The sequence below is a fragment of the Neovison vison genome, chromosome 1 (genome assembly GCF_020171115.1).
Source record: "Neovison vison isolate M4711 chromosome 1, ASM_NN_V1, whole genome shotgun sequence".
NCBI lineage: Eukaryota > Metazoa > Chordata > Mammalia > Carnivora > Mustelidae > Neogale > Neogale vison.
This window is the reverse complement of record NC_058091.1, coordinates 149,006,625-149,023,896: the sequence shown is the minus strand read 5'-3', so window position 1 is coordinate 149,023,896 and position 17,272 is coordinate 149,006,625. Positions and strand designations below refer to the sequence as shown.

General features: G+C 53.0%; 2 protein-coding genes across 6 annotated transcripts in view; both read right to left on the bottom strand.

The window, feature by feature from the left end:
- PGBD1 (piggyBac transposable element derived 1) overlaps window positions 1–15,473 on the bottom strand; it is a 35,065-nt gene extending 19,592 nt beyond the window's left edge. For 2 of the 5 annotated variants that reach the window (XM_044261191.1, XM_044261199.1), the window contains exon 1: window positions 5,861–6,071. Coding sequence is in view for 2 of the 5 variants with exons in the window: in XM_044261175.1 (XP_044117110.1) it covers window positions 14,990–15,107; window positions 15,392–15,396 (123 nt within the window). In the remaining 3 variants the exon portion in view is untranslated. Of the gene's footprint in view, window positions 1–227; window positions 2,053–5,860; window positions 6,072–14,989; window positions 15,108–15,391 lie in introns of those variants that run through there. The other 3 variants (XM_044261175.1, XM_044261183.1, XM_044261207.1) reach the window with 3 other exon arrangements.
- Window positions 11,019–13,081, bottom strand: ZSCAN26 (zinc finger and SCAN domain containing 26). Its single transcript, XM_044261267.1, has one exon. The coding sequence runs from the start codon at window positions 12,822–12,824 to the stop codon at window positions 11,859–11,861; it is 966 nt and encodes a 321-aa protein (XP_044117202.1). The 5' UTR covers window positions 12,825–13,081; the 3' UTR covers window positions 11,019–11,858.
- Window positions 15,474–17,272: the final 1,799 nt, after the last annotated feature.

Below are 17,272 nucleotides of genomic sequence, written 5' to 3'. Positions count from 1 at the left end.
ACCCCACCAATACAAATGGCCAGTCCGCCCACAGAATGATGAAAAATAATAAATTGAGGACGTTTTAAGACATTGTTTGGGGTTTCAACTAATTTTTTAACCCAAGAATAGGAAATTGAAACACATGCTTCAAGGTTTTTTTCTCTCTCCTTTTATGATCTCATTAATCCAATTTCAGCACATCTCTATTCCAAGAATACACAAGTCTCTGGCTGACTCCAACTCACCTTTACGTTCCTGACGCACATCATAAAATGCCAGTAGGACGCCTTCCAGATCCTCCTGGGTCATAACCTCGGCACATCCCAAGCTGCAATCGGGGTCCGTCACAGCTGCACTCAGTGTTCTCCCCACTCCCACTGGCATCACCACCATCCCCGATGCGCGCAGGTTTCAAACCTGCCCCTTCCCATCAGCATTCTGAGTCCAGGGAATCCTCCAGAACACCTCTACAGCCGTTCCCTCCCTTGTATTCCCCATTACCTCTGACATTCACGACTACAATAACGTTCTGTGTGGGATCCCTGCCCCACAGCCCACTCTACTGTCACTGCATTAGTATTTCCTAAAGCACCACTCTGACCACGTTCAACACCACTCCCCCACCAAAAACAGGGTTTCAACTTCCTCTGTGGACTGGATTCAAACACCCCAGGATCTGACCTTCCGTATTTTGTTTTGTTACTGGTTTGTCATTCAGCAAACTACCAAGCACATTATTTTACAGGCACAATGCTAACCCCAAATTAAAAGACAGTCCCTATTCCCTAGAAACCCCAAAATAAAAGACACAGTCCCTACCCCCTTTGCAGACTCCTCACATCACTGCCATGCTGACCTCGACTTTTTCCCACCCACTTTGTCCCTCACGGCCAGGACTACCCTCACAGGAGGGCACATTTCCCCAGCACCAGTGCAAATGCCCGCCTACACCACCTATCTGTCCTCAAGGATATTCTCTCCTCAAGGAGATCCTGGATCTCTGTCCAGGATATTCCCAGAAGAGCCAGCCAACCCGCCATCCAAATCCAGTCCCTCACCGGCTCCCCCCACCCCACCCATACAAGGACAGAGGCTCCTTCCAACAGCCCTTGCGAGCCTGGCTCCCCCCACCCCAAGTCAAAGGCCCCGTCCACACAACCACAGCGAGCCTGGCCCCCAGCCCAAGAAGTCAGAGGCTCCATTCACACAGCCCCAGTGAGTCCGGCTCCTGCCCACCGAGGTCAGAGGCCCCGTCCACGAGCCCCAGAGAGCCCGGCTCCCATCCCTCAATAACAGAGGCCCCAGCCACACAAAATGGCGAGCCGGGCTCCCGTCCACCCCACCATCCCCTGAGGTCAGAGGCTCTGTCCACACAGCCCCAGGGAGCCCGGCTCCTGCCACCCCGCGGTCAGAGGCCCTGAGCACACAGCCCTGGCAAGACCAGCTCCCGCCCACCGGGATCACACCCACGTCCACAAGCCACAGTGAGCCCGGCTCCCACGCCTTGATGACTGAGGCCCTGTCCACACAACCCCAGCAAGCCTGAATCCCACCCCACCGAGGTCAGAGGCCCTGTCCACAACCCCAGCAAACCTGGCTCCCGCCCGTTCCATCCCCCAAGGTCAGAGGTCCTGTCCACACAATCCCAGGGAGCCCAGCTCCCGGCCTGTCCCTAAAGGCTGAGTCTGGACAGCCCCAAGGAGCCTGGCTCCTGCCTTCCGAGGTGAGAAACCCTATCCACACAGCCCCAGGGAGCCTTGCTCCCACCCCCAAGGTCAGAGGCCCCATCAACAAGCCCCAGCAAACCCAGAGCCCGTCCCTCGATGACAAAGCCCTTTGACACAGCCATAGGGAGCCCTGCTCCTGCCCCTTCTGCCCCCACCAACCCCGAGGTCAGAGGCCCCATCCATACAGTCCCAGGGAACCCAACTCCAGCCTTCCGAGGTCAGACGCCCCGTCCACACAGCTCCAGCGAGCAAGGCGCCCACTCCTGGAGCTCAGAGGTTCCATCCAGACAGCCCCAGCGAGCCCGGCTCCCTCACCTGACGACAGAGGCCCCGTCTACAGAGCCCTAGCGAGCCTAACTCCCAGCCCTCTGGCCCCCAAAGTCAGAGGCTCCATCCACACAGGCCCAGCGAACGCAGCTCCTGCTGAGGTCAGAGGCCCTGTCCACAGTCAGAGCAAGCCCGGCTCCTGCCCACTGGGGTCAGAGCCACATCCACAGAGCCCCAGAGAGCCCGGCTCCCCCACCCCACCCAAGGTCAGACGCTGCATACACAAGCCCCAGCGAGCCCAGCTCCTGTCCCTCAAAGACAGAGGCCCCGTCCACATAGCCCTAGCGAGCCCAGCTCCTGACCCCCTGCCCCAGCCCCCCAAGGTCAGAGGCCCCATCCACACAGCCCCAGCGACCCCAGCTCCCGCTGCCCTGCCGAGGTCCGAGGCGCCCTCCACGAGCCCCAGGGAGCCTGACTGCCGACCCCCGATGACAGAGGCTGTGCATAAAACCCCAGCGAGTCCTGCTCCTGCCCGCCCCCCACCCCCAGGTCAGAGGCTCTGTCCACACAGCCCCAGCGACCGCAGCACCCAACCACAGAGGTCAGAGCCCCCATCCATACAGCCGCAGCAAGCACAACTCCCGCCCCCGCGGTCAGAGGCCCTATCCACACAGACCCAGGGAGCCCAGCTCAGGCCTTCCCAGGTCATAGGTCCCATCTGCAAATCCCAGCAAGGCCGGCTCCTGTCATTCTATGAGGCCCCATCCACACAGCCACAGCGAGCCTGGCTCCCCCGCCCCCCCCAAGGTCAGATGCTCTGTCCAAAAGCCCCAGGCAGTGGGCTCCCACCTTCTGAGGTCAGAGTCCCTGTCCATACAGTCCCAGGGAGCCTGGCTCCCACTGCCCCGTCGAGGTCAGAGGCCCCATCCACAAACCCCAGCAAGCCTGGCTCTCGTTTGCCACCGACAGGTTCTGTCCCCAGGACCCCAGCAAGCCCAGCCTCCACTCACCCAGGTCAGAGGCGTGTCCACACAGCACCAGCGAGCCCAGCTCCCCCGACCCCACCTGAGGTCAGAGGCGCCGTATACATGCCCCAGTGAGCCCAGCTCCTGTCCCTTGACAACAGAGGCCCAGTCCATACAGCCCTAGCGAGCCTGGCTCCTGCCTCCCCGCAACCCCGAGGTCAGAGGCCCCATCCACTCGCCCCCACCGATCCCAGCTCCCACCCTTCAAGATCAGAGGCCTGTCCACACAGTCTCAGCAAGCCCGGCTATGGCCCACGGAGGCCAGAGGCCCTGTCCAAACAGCTCCAGCGATCCCGAACCCCTACTCCCGCAGGTCACAGGTGCCGTCCACACAGCCCCAGCGGGCCAGGCTCCCACCCACCGAGGTCAAAAGCCCCATCCACACAGCCTCAGCAAATCTGGCTCCCACCCACCGAGGTCAGAGCCATGTACACACAGCCTCCGCGAGCCCGGCTCCCCAAGGTCAGAGGCCCCATCCACAAGCCCTATTAAGCCCAGTTTCCGTCCCTTGACAACAGAGTCCCCGTTCACACGGACCCAGGGAGCCTGGTTCCCGCCGAACGATGTCAGAGGTCTCATCCACACATCCTCAGCGAGCCTGTCTCCTGTCAAGCAAAGACAAAGGCCCCATCCACACATCCCCAGCAAGCCTGGTTCCCGCCCCTCCTGCCCCGCCGAGATCAGAGGCTCTGTCCACACAGCCACAGGCAGCCCCACTCCCACCTTCCAAGGTCAGAGCCCCATCCACACAACCCCAGTGAGCCCGGCTCCGGCCCACCGAGGTCAGAGGTCCTGTCCACACACCCCCAGGGAGCCCAGTTCCCACCTTCCAAGCTCAGTCACCCTGTCCACACAGCCATAGCAAGCATGACTCCAGTCTCTGAGGTCAGAGGCCCCAGGGAGTCCGGGTCCCACCCCCCTGAAGTCAGAGGCTGGGTCCACACAGCCCCAGAGGCCGGTTCTTGTGTTCCCAGGTCAGAGGTCCCATCCATACAGCCCCTGCGAGTAAGACTCCCACTCCTCCCACCCCGCCCCGGAGGTCAAAGATTCCGTCACCACAGCCACAGTGAGTGCGGCTCCCACCTTCCCAAGTCAGAGGCCCTGTCTACACAGACCCAGCAAGCCTGGCTCCTGCCCACAGAGGTCATAGGCGCTGTCCACACAGATCCAGTGAGCCCCGCCCCCACCCCTGGATGTCAGAGGTTCTGTCCACACAGCCCCAGGAAGCCCGGCTCCTGTCACCGGACGACAGAAACCCGGTCCACACAGCCCCAGCCAGTGCAGCTCCCACCATCCAAGGTCAGAGGTCCCGTTCACACTGCCCCGGGGAGCCAGGCTCCCACCTTCCGAGGTCAGATGCCCCATCCACACAGCCCAGGAAGCCCAGCTCCCCACACAACCCAGTAAACCCAGCTCCTGCCCAGAGGTCAGAAGCCCCATCCGAACAGCCAAGCGAGCTCAGTTCCTGCCCACCGAGGTCAGACGTCCCATCCACACAGCCCCAGGGAGCCTAGCCCCGGCCCCCAAAGTCAGAGGCCCTGTCCACACAGCCCCAGTGAGTGGCTCCCACCTTCTGAAGTCAGAGACCACGTCCACACAGCCCTAGCAAGCCTGGCTCCCACTGCCCCACCAGGTCAGAGGTCCCCTCCCGTCCACAACCCCCAGCGGGCCGGGTTCCCGTCACCTGACGACAGAGCCCTATCCACACAGCCACAGCGAGCCCGGCTCCTGCCCTCCCCCCATCAAGGTCAGTGGTTCTGTCCACACAGCCCCAGGAAGCCCAGCTCCTGCTTTCCCAGGTCAGAGGCTCCATCCACACAGGCCCAGAGAGCCTGGCTCCTGACTCCCCGGAGCTCGAAGACCCCATCCACAACCCCCACACACCGAGCCCAGCTCCAGCCCTCCGAGGTTAGACGCCCAGTGCACACAGCCCCCAGCAAGCCTGGCTCCTGCCCACCAAGGTCCGAGGTACCATCCACAAGGGCCAGGAGCCCAGCTCCCATTACCCAACGACAGAGGCTCCATGCACACAGCTCCAGCGAGCCCGCCCCGGCCCCCAGAGGTCAGAGCTTCTGTCCATACAGCCCCAGCGTCGCTGGCATCCGTCACCCGACGACAGAGGCCCTATCCATACAGTTCTGGCGAGCCTGACTCCCGCCCCACAAAGTCAGAGGCTCCATCCACACAGACCAAGGGGGCCTGGCTTCCACCTTCCGCAGTCAGAGGCCCCGTCCACAAGCCCCAGCGAGATCGGCTCCCGAACCCTGAACGACAGAGGCTTTGCCCACACAGCCCTTGCGAGCCCGGCTCCTGCACCCTTCCCGCCCCCCGAGGTCAGAGGCCCCGTCCACACAGCCCCGGCGAGCACTGCTTGTGTCACACGACAACAGAGGCTCGGTCCACACAGCCCCAGCGAGCGCGGCTCCCGCCCCCCGCCCGAGGTCCGAGGTTCCGCCCACAAGCCCCCGAGCCCGCCCCCCGCCCGAGGTCCGAGGTTCCGCCCACAAGCCCCCGAACCCGCCTCCCGCCCCCCGCCCGAGGTCCGAGGTTCCGCCCCCAAGCCCCCGCACCCGCCCCCCCCCCCCCGCCCGAGGTCCGAGGTTCCGTCCACAAGCCCCCGAGGCCGGCTCCCACCCTCCGCCCCCCGCCCCCCGCCCGAGGTTCCGCCCACAAGCCCCCGAACCCGCCTCCCGCCCCCCGCCCGAGGTCCGAGGTTCCGCCCACAAGCCCCCGAACCCGCTCCCCGCCCCCCGCCCGAGGTCCGAGGTTCCGTCCACAAGCCCCCGAGGCCGGCTCCCGCCCCCCGCCCCGGGACGAAGTCCGAGGTTCCGCCCACAAGCCCCCGAGGCCGGCTCTCACCTGGCGTCCGGGCAGCTCGGCGGTCGGAGGCGGCTGGCGGGGCACCTGCGGCGCCCGGAGCACCCCGATGCACCAGGCGGGCGCGCAATGCCTGCGGGTCCGACTGCTGGTCAGCGGGCCCGAAGCTCAGGGAACACGTCCAGCAAAGGCGCGGCGCCCCGCCACCGGCTCCCGGCGGCTGAGCGCTAAGGTCCCAAAGCGTCTCCTTCCGCCGCTCGCGCCGCCGAGTAGCGGCTTTTCTAGCATCGCGGTCCCGGCCTCTCTAGGACTGCGGCCGCCCTTCTCTCTAGTGCGCCCGGAGGACCCCCGCCGCCTCCCCGCGCACGCGCGTCCGGAGGACTCGGGCGGCCCCTCAGCTCTGTAAACCGTTTCAGTTAAAAACAAGATGGGGGGCGCCTGGGAGGCTCAGTCGGTTGACCGTCTGCCTTTGGCTCAGGTCATGAACCCAGAGTCCTCAGATCGCGCCCCGCATCCGGCTCCCTACTCAGCGGGGTGTCTGCGTCTCCCTCTGCCGCTCCCCCTGCTTGTGCTCTTTCTCTGTCAAATTAATGTAAAAACAACAAGAACAAAACCCCTACAAGATGGCAAAGGCAAACCCGAGTCTCTCTTTTTAGGATACTCTCAGGTTGCTGGTTAGATGAGTGAACAATTACAACCTAGCAAGCAGCACAAATTCTTAAAATTTAAATATGCGGATTATACATGCCCAATAAAAATTAAAATTGCACAGAAACTATAAAATGAAAAGTACCCCATCCCCAAAGCTAACCATTGTTAATGGTTATTGGTTAATGGTTAATGGTACTCTGTGTGTGTTTTCCCAGGACACTACCAGTCACATAGTAGCATTTAATAAACATTTGTTTAGTGAATATGTAAGCTATTTATTTTTAAACACTTACGGGTTCACATGAATTTGCTCCTTAGCCTTTTCCGTTAAGATAGTTTGGATCTTTCCATATCAGCTTATTTTTTAATAGTTTCCATTGTATGGATGCACCCCAATTTACCTAACTGTCCCCATTGTTGTATAGTACATATTTATGTGTCTGTGTAAATGTGCATAAAGTAACGCTGCAGAGAACATTTAATATCTTCATGTATTTTTATAATTCCAGCTTAAATACTACATACTGGAATTGATATGTCAAAGAGCATGTGCATTTAAAATTTTACATACAGCTCCCTTATTAATTTTTAAAGGTACTGCTGTTTAAAAGTAAAAGAAAAATCTAATTGAAAAAATCCAGAAAAATGTGAGCATGGCTGTTCACAAAATTAGAATTATAAATGACCAATTCACATGCAAGTAGATGTTAAACTTTGATAGCAAAAGTATTCTTTTATTTATTTTTTCAAGATCCCACTTATTTGAGAGATAGAGAAAGAGAGCAGGAGCAGAGAAGGGAGCAGAAGGAGAGGGACAGACTCCCTGCTGAGCAGAGCACCAGACATGGAGCTCAATCCCAGGACCCTGGGAGCATGACCTGAGCCAAAGGCGGACACTTAACTTACTGAGCCACCTAGGAACCCCAGAAGTATTATTTTAAAACTGCTTTAAAAAAGGACTTATCTCATACGCACCAGATTGTCAAATTTGCAAAAGAATAATTTCCATGTTTGATATGGGTATGGAAAAACGGGCATCTTCACAGACTGCTAACAGAAGGCATGGATTAGTATAACCTTTCTGGAGGGCATTTTGGCAAATGAACCCAAAGCCTTAGAAAATGTGCCTACCCCATAGTCCCTTTCATTTAGGAAATGAGTGAAGGAAAAGAGTTCTACAAAGTGAGCAAAGCTCTTATGTCCGAGGATGTTCACTGGAATGTTTGTGGTGATGAACTATAAACGACTAACAATGGGAAAATATACCATAGAATCATCTTTGGGACGCCTGGGTGACTCAGTCAGTTAAGCAGCTGTCTTCGGCCCAGGTCATCTCAGGGTCCTGAGATCGAGTTCTACATCTGCTCCCTGCTCAGCTGGCAATCTGCTTCTCCCCCTCCCGCTGCTTGTACTCTATTCCGTGCTCGCTCTGATCAATAAAATCTTTAAAAAAATGTTTTAATTAAATGATCTTCCATGAAAACTTTTATTTATCTGAGTGTCTTGATCAGCTTGATCAGGGACTTTTTTTTTTTTAATTGTTAGCAAGGTTCAGAAACCCAATCAGATGGACTTAAAAGAAATCTTTAGCAGAAGCAAACAAGGGTATTCCTTGGACTCCCGGGACCAGCTGGGAGTGTGGCCGACCTCAGGAGATGAGGGCCAGAGTCGCTTCTCCTGAGTGTCTCTGGACCTTCATGGGTTCCAGCTTCAGGACTCGCTGCCTTCATTACTTCTCACTGGGCTGCTTTGTTTCCGTTTGGCTTTTATGTGACCACAAAAATGGTTCCAGCTCTAGATCAGTTTCTTGTTCAAATGTTTAACAGAGACCAACCAGAGTCTGTGACCCAGTATCAACCTTTAGGGGTATCTGAATGACCAAGCTCGGCTTAGGGGTTCCTCACCCGAGTCCAATCCTCAGTGGTCAGAGAAGGGTCACATGGCCACTGCCCACCCAGATCATGGCAGAACTGGTCTAGAATGGACTGAGCAGGTAGGCAAATGGACTGTCCTTCTCTTTTACAAGTCAAAACTGTTCATGAAATCCAGCAGAATAGTAAAGTGTTTTTATGCATAAAAAAGATCAGTATCTCAAAATACATTATTAAGGAATTCTATCTGGACCATGAAGCAGAATGATTTGCTTTCTTTACATTTTTCAAGATTTTTACAAAATATATGAATTTCTATCATAAACAAGAGTTAATTTATTAAGAATTTATGAAGATAAAACATGGACCATTATATTAAAAATTATCAGTACTAATCACCATTTGAGAGAGAGATTGTGTGTGTGTGTGTGCACACGCATTAAACAGTGATTATTTCTGACAGGTGAAAATTTAGGGTGCTTTATTTTCCTGTTTTTCCATACTATATTATAATGGCACGCTTACTAATAACTTTATGTTTTTTAAGCAGAAAGTGAGCAGGAAATGAAGACACACAAGGACCATCTTTTCTGAACATTACAGGATATCCCAACAGAAAAGCTGATCAGTAGGATACCTTGTGACACAGCTCACCCCTCCCGAGTTGCTGCCCTCTCAACAGACTTTCGGCTTTCCTTCTAGAGCATCTAACACGGGTTGCATCACAAGCAAAACCTTCATCAAGATCTGCTATAACATTTTGCCCTTTGCTAAATGTTCCTATAACCTTCAAGAATAGAGAAGAAAAGCATGTTATTAAAATATACCCATATCCAGGGTCACCTGCTCTTGATTTCAGCTCAGCTCATGATCTTCGGGTCTTGGGTATGGAGCCTACTTGAGATTCTCTTGCCCCCACTCCTCCTTCCCCTCCCCGTCCCCATGCTCACATTCAAAAAAATTTAAAAATAAAATATACCTGTTTCCAATACTTCTGTTCAAGTGGCTAGGGGTACGCCCCCAGGGTACTGATGAGAACACCACTGACTTTGGGACCGTGTGAGGGATTAGGTTGGTTAAGGTGTCCATGAATTTAGAACACTTATAATGCATGTACCTCAGAATCATCATAAAGAAAGCTAAATTTTTCAGATATTTAAGAATATATCACTCTCGGGAGCCTGGGTGGTTCAGTTGGTTAAGCAACTGCCTTCGGCTCAGATCATGATCCCGGGGTCCCAGGATCAAGTCCCACATGGGGCTCCCTGCTCCACAGGAAGTCTGCTTCTCCCTCTGAACTTCTCCCCTCTTACGCTCTCTCTCTCTCACTGTCTCTCAAATAAGTAAATAAAATCTTTAAAAAAGAGTGTCTCACTGTCATACTTTAACTCTTATCACCATCATTGCTTTTTCATGAGAATAATAAAGACATTCTTTGTTCTTTATTCTTTGTTCCCTTCTTAAAAGGAACAGAATCAAACAGATTTGAACTATGATACAGAGCTGAGTGCTTAGGTACCGACCTCAGCACAGCTGTCAAAACACTTGGGGAGAAAATCCCTGATACCCACTTAACTTTACCCATCAAGGCAGAATGAAGGACAGCTTCACGACTTCCTATAGAATCGAACATTACTGTTTCCATGGATTCTTCAAAGTTGCCTCAAAAAGTTGCCCTGCTTCTCCCACATATTTGGTCCTCCTCCCGGAAATGGCATTAACGGCGGCAGACTGGTGCAGTCACACAGTCAGACTGTGCGCAGACTGACCACTAACTGGTCAGACTGCACACAGCCAGATGCAGTTGGGAAGTGGGTCAAGACTGCAAAGTGCCTGTTCCAGCCTTCATGTTTCCCCTTCTTCTTAGTGATAGAAGCTTAGTTTCTGGCTGGGCCCACCGCAAACCACAAGACACTCTCCAGACTCCCTTTCCCAAGTTTTAGTCTGCAGCGTATGTGCTGAACTGACTTCTGGGAGGCTGTGCATGGAGAGCTGGCTGAACTGCGAGGAATTTTTTCCTTCTGTCTCTGTCTGCATTTTGCATGTGATGGCTGGAGCTTCAGCAGCCACCAAGGATCATGTGACAACCTCAGGACTGGTGGTATGCACTAGGAGGTTAACAGAAAAGCAGAGGCAGGGTCCCTAGTGGTGTCATGGAACCACTTTATCAGTCCTGGACTGCTTGTCACCGGATTTTTCTGAGAGAAAAACAAGCTTTTGTGAGGTCACTCCTCACTTGTTTCTAAACTACATGCAGCTGAACCAGAGCCTCAGCAATACCCGAGGGTTCATTCCCACAGGAGACTGAGATACTTTTTCCAGACACAATACCCTATACAGCTACTGACCATCAGCAAGCAATGACAGTTCAAGGGCGGACTCCCCTATGCTCAATGTTCGTCATCATTACCATGACATTTGGTGTTCACAGTATAAAATCATGATCTCCTCTGAGCTGACTTTATTATTTGACTTCCAAAGAATTCCAGAACAAGCAACATTTAAAAATCATATTATCAGGGGCATCTGGGCGGCTCAGTCCGTTAAGCATCTGACTCTTGATTTTTGGTTTAGGTCATAATCGCAGGGTCCTAGGATCAAGCCCAGTGTTGGGCTCTGTGCTCAGCAGAGAGTCTGCTTCTGCCTTTCCCTTCTCCCTCCCCCCTACTCATGCTCTCTCTCAAATAAATAAATAAAATCTTTAAAAAAAATAAAATAAAGTTGCATTATCAATCTTTAAGGAAAAATGTCTAATCTCTTTCTCCACCTATTAAACAGCATCTGTGCAGGAGCCACTAACCTGGCACTGGAGTTACCGAGCAAGACAGCTGCTGCCTGATTTAACTCAGCACTACTCGTTGAAATGACTTATTAAGTCTCTTCCATACTTGAAATAAAATCCTGATTTCTAACTCGAATCAGTGAAGTATTGTGACAAGAATGGGGTGAGAAGTGGTCGAATTAAATTTTCTTTGCTTTCTAAAATGCTTCAGCTGACTGAGGTGGGGGAAGGTGGGGGGATGCCCGCAGGGGTGGTTAGTAAAGCCAGTAGGGGAAAATGCCAACCTTAACCTGCACTTTAAGATCCCTTTGAGAGTGGGATTTTCCAAACATCTTTAGTTTTACTTTATAGCTGTTGCTGTAGCAGATGCAAACGTATCGGCCTGCTCTGGCTCCATTCAAGCCTATAAATCCATAGGTACTTGGGTGACTCACTGCTGACTTCAAAGTCCTCACCCATCATGAGGGTCTCTACTACTTGGAGGTGTGCAATCATATGTTTACCAAGTTAAAGGCTCAGAGAAGTCCTGCAGTGAAGAATGCTGTTCCGCTTGTTCCCATAGTCCCATCAAGGGTCAAATAATTGTGCTCTGCACCTAAGCACACGTGAACGGGCAGAGCCTCCGGCTTGGCCCCTGGAGTTCTCAGAGGCTCGAACCGGCTGGAGTGACTCTTCCTAAAGTGCTGCTTGCTTGTCAACGTACTGTCCCTGATGTTCCCACAGACAGGATGCCCCATCAAGGCGGACTGTGTTTGTGGTGATATCTCTGATGCTGAAAAAGCCCCGACCTCTGCCTGAAGGCTTCGCCACACTCACTACACTCATAGGGCTTTTCTTCATTGTGGATTCTCACGTGCTGGGCCAGGTGGGAGTTCAGTCGGAAGGCTTTCTGGCATATGGCACACTTAAAAGGCTTTTCTCCGGTGTGAATCCTGTGATGGCGGATGAGGTCCGAGGTCAAACTGAAGGCTTTCCCGCACTCGTTACAGCGATGGCTTTTGGAGTGGCTGTGGATTCTCTGGTGGTGCGTGAGGAAAAGGGCCTGACTGAAGGTCTTCCCACACTCCTTGCACTCACAGGGCTCTTCCTGGCTGTGAATTCTCTGGTGTCGGTTGAGGTGGGAGCTGCGCCTGAAGTTCTTCCCACAGTGGATGCACAGGTAAGGTTTCTCTCCAGTATGGATCCTGAGGTGTTCCAAAAGGCCTGCATTCTGGCTAAAGACCTTTCCACACTCTTTGCACTGATAAGGCTTCTCGCCAAGATGGATTTTCTGGTGTCTGACAAGGTGTGAACTTCTCTGAAAGGCTTTCCCACACTCGTGACACTGATGACCCTTCTCTCTTGAGCAGACTTTCTGATGTGCCACAGGCCTGGGGCTCTGACAAGCCTCAGAGCCACAGAGCTTTCCTTCTGTGTGTGTCCCTTCGTGTCCAATCAGGTCTGAGCTCTGGGTGAAGCCCTCCCCACATTCTAAGCATTTACACTCAGTCTTCTCCGTGGGCCTGACCTGCTGCTGTTCCAAGTTAGGGTCCTTAGGACCAGGTTCTACAGGTTCAGACACTTTCCCAGATGATTCCGCTCCTCCGTGAGCATCTGTCTCTACAACCACCTTCCCATTCTCAGTCTTTGTCCCCTCACCTGAAACATGAAATATACACCACCAATTACTTGTTTTTTGATGCTTAGGGAAGGGAATCCGCATTTAGGAGGAATAAATTTAAACCAAGCTGTGTGTGCCAAGTGGAAATGCTGCGGAAGCACAGAACAGATACACAGTGGCCCACAAGAAACTGTGAGCAGTGGTTGCTCAGGGGAGGACGGCGACCATAGGAGGAGGCGGCTTATCGTAAATGGTTTGAACTTGATCATATGACATACACACAGCACACAAAGTTAGCAAGCAAGCCAACAGTCTCAAAGGGCATGGCTGTACATTCTTTTTTTTTTTTTTTTAAGATTTTATTTATAATTTACCTGACAGAGAGATAACCAGTAGGCAGAGAGGCAGGCAGAGAGAGGGGGAAGCAGGCTCTCTGCTGAGCAGAGAGCCCGATGCGGGACTTGATCCCAGGACCCTGAAGTCAGAGGCTTAACCCACTGAGCCAACCAGACGCCCCAATGGCTGTACATTCTTAAAAACGCTTTTGGGGCACCTGGGTGGCTCAGTGGGTTAAGTCTCTGCCTTTGGCTCAGGTCATGATCTCAGGGTCCTGGGATCCAGCCCTGCATCGGGCTCTCTTCAGTGGGGAGCCTGCTTCCTCCTCTCTCTCTGCCTACTTGTGATCTCTCTTTCTCTGTCAAATAAATAAATAAAATCTGAAAAAAAAAAAAAGAAAAGAAAGAAAGAAAATGGTTTGTCAGCCGAGGTCAACTGAAGGCCCTCGGGCCAGTAAGAAGGTGCTGGAAATGAAGAAATGCAGACACAGAGCCCATTTCATCACTGATTACCTGTGTCATCTGAACCCTCTGAGCTCCGCGTCCTCACCGATAGATCAAAACCACTGGACTACAAGACCTCGAGATTAACATAAGTTCACAAAGAGGTCTCGGACTTTCCCGGTCTCTTTGGACAGCAGTAGCTGCCTTCCTGTGGGGCTCGACCCTGGGAGTCTCGATGCTGTAGCGGCTCACACGTCTGGTACGTGGAAGACCACAAGCAACAACTGACGAATAAAGCCAAAGCGCAGACACACAGGCACAGGTGGGGGGGTAGAAGGCCTTCCAAGGCCAGGAGCCTGAATGAGGACGCAAAGCTGGAGTGAGAGGAGGTCCTCGGCAGCACCCATGACAAGCTAGTGCGAGTTCAGGAGTGTGGCCCCGTGAAGGCAGCAGACCAACCGTAAAGGGAGAGCACGTGAGAGCCAAAGCGAACAGTGGGGGACTCGCCAGGAGAGGCCAGAGACCGTGAGTCCCGCACGGGGCACCTTGTGCACATCTTCCTGCAGTGGCCACAGGGGTGGGAGGGCTTAAAGGAAGAGAGAGCCTTCTCCAGCGATGATCTAAGAACATATACAACTAAAAGGAGGGGGCGGCTCTGAAACCCGAAAATTACCTGAACTTTGAATGTAAAACAGCATTTTCAACAGACCCAGAGGGCAAGGGACAGTGTCAAGGATCTACTATGACCACATTTCCTTGTCGTACTTAAAATACATGCCCATCATGGGGCGCCTGGGGGGCTCAGTCAGTTAAGCATCTGCCTTCAGCTCAGGTCATGATCTCAGGTCCTGGAATTGAGCCCCTCATCGGGCTGTCTGCTCAGCGGGGATCTGCTTCCCCTGCTCCTCACCCCGCTCATGCTCTGGTGCTTTCTCTCTCAAATAGATAAAAATCTTAAAAAAAAAATGTAAGGGACAGAAACAAGAAAGAGGGATTTAAGCAACAATGAAAACACCATACAGGAAGAAACAAATCTAGGTGACATTTAGAAACAAAAGACAGTAGTAACACTCCAGTAACTTGAAGGAGACAAGAAAAAGTGAGGATGGTGCACCTGGCTGGGGTTCTCTGCCTCGGGTGAGACACTAGCAATCCTCGTCTGGTCATCCCTGTTGTAAAAGGAAGGAAGAGGAGATGAAGGACAGTATGGGAGAAGCTTTTGGTTTCAGCTGAACAGAAGCGCCAAGGAAAGGACGGGGGGAAGCGTCTGGGCTGATGGGAATCTTCCAGATCTGGACTGTGGTGATTAGACAACTGAGTTTTGTCATGTTTGTGAAAACTCACTGACCAGAACACTCACAGAGTGAATTCTGCCGAGTGTAGATTAGGCCTCAATAAACCCAACTCAAGACAAACACAAAAGCCGGGCCTCCGCAGGGGACGCCGAAACGCGCCTGTCCCATGAGGGAGGACGCCGCTGTTCCTTACCCTTCTCTTCTTCGGGCCCCGGAACGTCCCGCTCAGCCTGGACCTGCGGCTCCCGCACCGCTGCCACAGGGGCCGCCTCCTCTGCAAGCACCTTCTGCTTCTTTGCCCGGTCTGGGCCCTAGGGACAGTTATGTAGGGACAGTTAGGGACCTGAGGGCTTGGGAGGAAACTTTCAGAAACACTTCCCTGTGAGAAACGAGCGAAGAGGAAACGGAGGGGGCATCAGCATGTTCAGTTCCTCGCAGCAGACAGCGCGAGAGGCTGACCTTCCCTATGAGCCGCCAGGCTGGAAAGAAATGGAACCACAGCTCAGCAGCTCTCCTGCTGGGGAACTCACGCCCCCTGCTCTGGCCCAAGGTCTCAGGTCCTGCTTCTCTGCAAAAGAGCCCATCCGCTGCTTACCGCATGCTGTCCTGCCTTCCCAAGCTCTGGCTGCAGGTGCTCCAGCACGACCACCATCTCGTCCCCGCTCTCTGGGCGGTGCTCCCGCACCCGGGCCTGCAGCTCCTCGGGCAGGATGGTCAGGAACTGCTCCAGCACCAGCAGCTCCACGATCTGCTCCTTGCTGCGTGTCTCGGGCTGCAGCCAGCGTAGGCAGAGCGCCCGCAGCCGGCTCAGCGCCTCGCGCGGCCCTGTGGTCTCTTCGTACCGCAGCTGCCTGAACTGCTTGCACAGTGGCTCTTGTCCGAGGCCTGAGCTCTTTCCCTGTAGCCTGAACCCCTGCTCCCAAGTAGAGCAGCGATCCTCCTTCCCTGTCCGCGGCCCCTCCTTCTTCAGATTCAGAGGAGCTGGGGAATGAGCGTTCACCAGGGCCATGGCCATCCCTAGCGCCAGCCGCTTCCGCTCTGCCCCGGAGAGCTTCCTTCTCACTGTCTCCTCCTGCCAATGTGAAAACAAGAATCACAGGGCGCCTGGGTGTCTCACTATTAAGCATCTGCCTTCGCTCAGGTCATGCACCAGGAGTCCTGGGACAGAACCCGGCATCAGGCTCGCTGCTTGGCAGGAAGCCTGCTTCTCCCTCTCCCACTTCTGCTCCCCCTACTTGTGTTCTCTCTCTCGCTGTGTCTCTTTCTGGCAAATAAATAAATAAAATCTTAAAAACAAACAAACAAGCAAACAAATAAGAATCACAGAAACAGGTGGCTCAACTGCTGCAGCATCTGCCCTCGGCTCAGGTCATGATCCAGAGTCCCGGGATCAAGCCCCTCATCAGGCTCCCTGCTCAGTGGGGTCAGCCTCTCCTTCGCCCTCTGCCCCCATCCCTGTTGTGCACCCCACCTCAAATAAATAAATAAATCTTAAAAAAAGAAAAGAATCACAGGAACAGCAATGATAACAGTAACAATAACAGTAATACACCTCTGCTGTACTCACACAATTCCAATGATTAGTATTAATCCCTTTCTCTCGGGAACAACCCTTCCAGAAACAGAATATACATACAAAATGAGAAAACTCGGTTCTACACAAGATTGCCAGCTGACAGAGCAGGCATAACAAATCTGAAAAATCACGATTTTGCAGCTTGACGAAATAACAGATTGAATCAAGAACCACAAACGGGGGGACGCCTGGGTGGCTCAGTCAGTTAAGCCGCTGCCTTCGGCTCAGGTCATGATCCCAGATGATCCCAGAGTCCTGGGATCGAGTCCCGCATCAGGCTCCCTGCTCAGCGGGGAGCCTGCTTCTCCCTCTGCCGGCCGCTCCGCCTGCTTGTGCTGTCTCTCTCTCCCTCTGACAAACAAACAAATAAATAAATAAAATCTTTTTTTTTTTTTTTAAAAAAAGAAAGAAAGAAAAAGGACCCCAAATGGGTGAAGTCACTGGGCAAAGGAGTGGGGGAAAAGGACACTCTCACAGTCTCAAAGAATCACCACATGATTGCTTATTAATGACAAAAGAAACAATGGAGACATCTGGCAGCCACAAACTTAATCAAATGCTCAAGCCCAGGAACACCAACAGCCAGACAACCAACCTGTGCCTTCTTGCTTACGCATTTGTAATAAATGTTTCACATGAATCTAATAACAAGGAGACTTTCAGATAAATCCTGAATGCAGCTCACCTACAAAAGTTGACTTCACAAAAATAAAAAGCGGTATTGTTCTTGATTAAACAAACACCTAAATGAATCATGAAAATTGGCTCTTGGGTTTTGAAAACACTATAAATCCTGGTTGGGCTCCAAATACAGCTTACTGTTACACCGTCCTGGATGTGGACATGGTAACTCTCAAATTATATATATATATATATATATATATATATATATTTTTTTTT

Coding starts and splice junctions, on each gene's coding strand:
- ZSCAN26 (XM_044261267.1), bottom strand. CDS start 12,824: ATGCGGATTCCCTTCCCTAAGCATCAAAAAACAAGTAATTGGTGGTGT.